Here is a 1,512-nt window from a genome sequence, read left to right as displayed (position 1 = left end):
ATAAAATTATTGTATTTGACATTTCTGTCACTTCTGAAATGATGGCTACACCCCTGGTGTGACAAAATGTTAGCCTATACATAATACTTTTAAAGCTCTTTTTTAAAATATTGACTTACATAATTTTTTTACGTATGCCATGTCATGCCATAGCATCATTAAACTAGCATCTAACAATGGACAAAAGTGTTTTTTTTTCTCTAGCCTATGGTTCTGTAACCATAAAAGCTGCTGTGTAATTTGCCCCCTGACTAAGCATTTAAAGAATTTAGGGGAAGCATTTAAATAATCCTGTGAATGCACTTAAAGAATGCAGAATCGAATCGTTATAATCGAATCGAATCGAATCGGATTGTGAATCGAATCGAATTAAATCGTTCTAAATTTGCAAAAATCGTTCTTCAATCGAATCGAAAACCTATGAATCGTCAATCGAATCGAATCGCTGCCTACCCAAAGAGTCACAGCCCTAATTTATACACAAGCAAACTATTTTTTTTTATTAACATACACATTCTTTAATTAACATACAACTAGGCAATGATGCCCCGACATTGGCAGCGCTTAACTGATCTTACCGGCCACAAGTTTGAAGTGGAAGCTGCAAATTTTAGCCTTCGAAATATCATGGAAGCACCTCTGCTACAGAACAAAGAAGATATTGAGGTATTGTGCAGGCAAAATATTCCATTTAACATAACCTTAATGGTTTGAGTCAGATTGATTGCATGAAAAAGCACAATGCTGTCAGTATCTTATGAAAACCCTCTGGGTGCCAGGATGTGTGTATCAGTGCCGTTAAGGAACGAGACATTGATGCCAAACTCAAAGATGTTGTGACTGAATGGAGCAGCCATCAGTTCACATTCGCATCATTCAGGTCAGAGAAGGAATTAATCTGTAATTAAATTCATTAATTTGCCATAAAATCAATTCATTCCAAAAGAAAAAAACTTTCAGGAATCGCGGAGAGCTGCTGCTAAAGGGATCGGACACCTCTGAGAAAGTGGCCTTAATGGAGGACAGTCTTATGGTGCTTGGATCTTTAATGAGTAACAGGTATTTTGTGTTACTCATATGTGTATATATATGTGTGTGTGTTTATATGTATGGTGGTTAATAGGCATGCCGCGATAGACGGTGCTGACGGTGATACCGTTGTTAAGCTGCAACACCGGTTACGTTACTTGCGCACCGCGGCACCGAACCCCACCGTCATTTAGATTTTTTATAGTAATAAAAATAATTTCGTTCAGTAAAAGAACAGATACTACAATTAGAAACTGAACGCGGCTGCTCAATGCAGCGTGCTGAACAACAGTCGCATCACAGATCGGATTTCATTTATCCAGTGAGGAGAGTGAGTCAAGCTGACTGACAAGAAGAGTGGGGTAAGACAGACAAGACGATGGCGGATGATTTAATTTCGAAACGAAATGTAAAAGCGCCTATTTGGCAGTATTTTGGATTTTGAAAAGCCTGTTGACTTTTGCCGTTTATCTAAGGTGATTT

The 1,512-nt window shown here is 38.1% G+C and overlaps 1 protein-coding gene across 1 annotated transcript in view; it reads left to right on the top strand.

Annotated features, from left to right (window-relative positions):
- dnah5l (dynein, axonemal, heavy chain 5 like) overlaps positions 1–1,512 on the top strand; it is a 68,681-nt gene that overhangs the window by 22,793 nt on the left and 44,376 nt on the right. Inside the window, exons 28-30 of the mRNA XM_016489435.1 lie at positions 538–666; positions 780–880; positions 961–1,059. Coding sequence (XP_016344921.1) covers positions 538–666; positions 780–880; positions 961–1,059 — 329 coding nt within the window. The remainder of the gene's footprint in view (positions 1–537; positions 667–779; positions 881–960; positions 1,060–1,512) is intronic.

This window comes from Sinocyclocheilus anshuiensis, unplaced genomic scaffold, assembly GCF_001515605.1.
Source record: "Sinocyclocheilus anshuiensis isolate Anshui unplaced genomic scaffold, SAMN03320099.WGS_v1.1 scaffold102, whole genome shotgun sequence".
NCBI classification, from domain to species: Eukaryota; Metazoa; Chordata; class Actinopteri; order Cypriniformes; family Cyprinidae; genus Sinocyclocheilus; species Sinocyclocheilus anshuiensis.
This window is presented reverse-complemented; position numbering and strand designations above follow the sequence as displayed.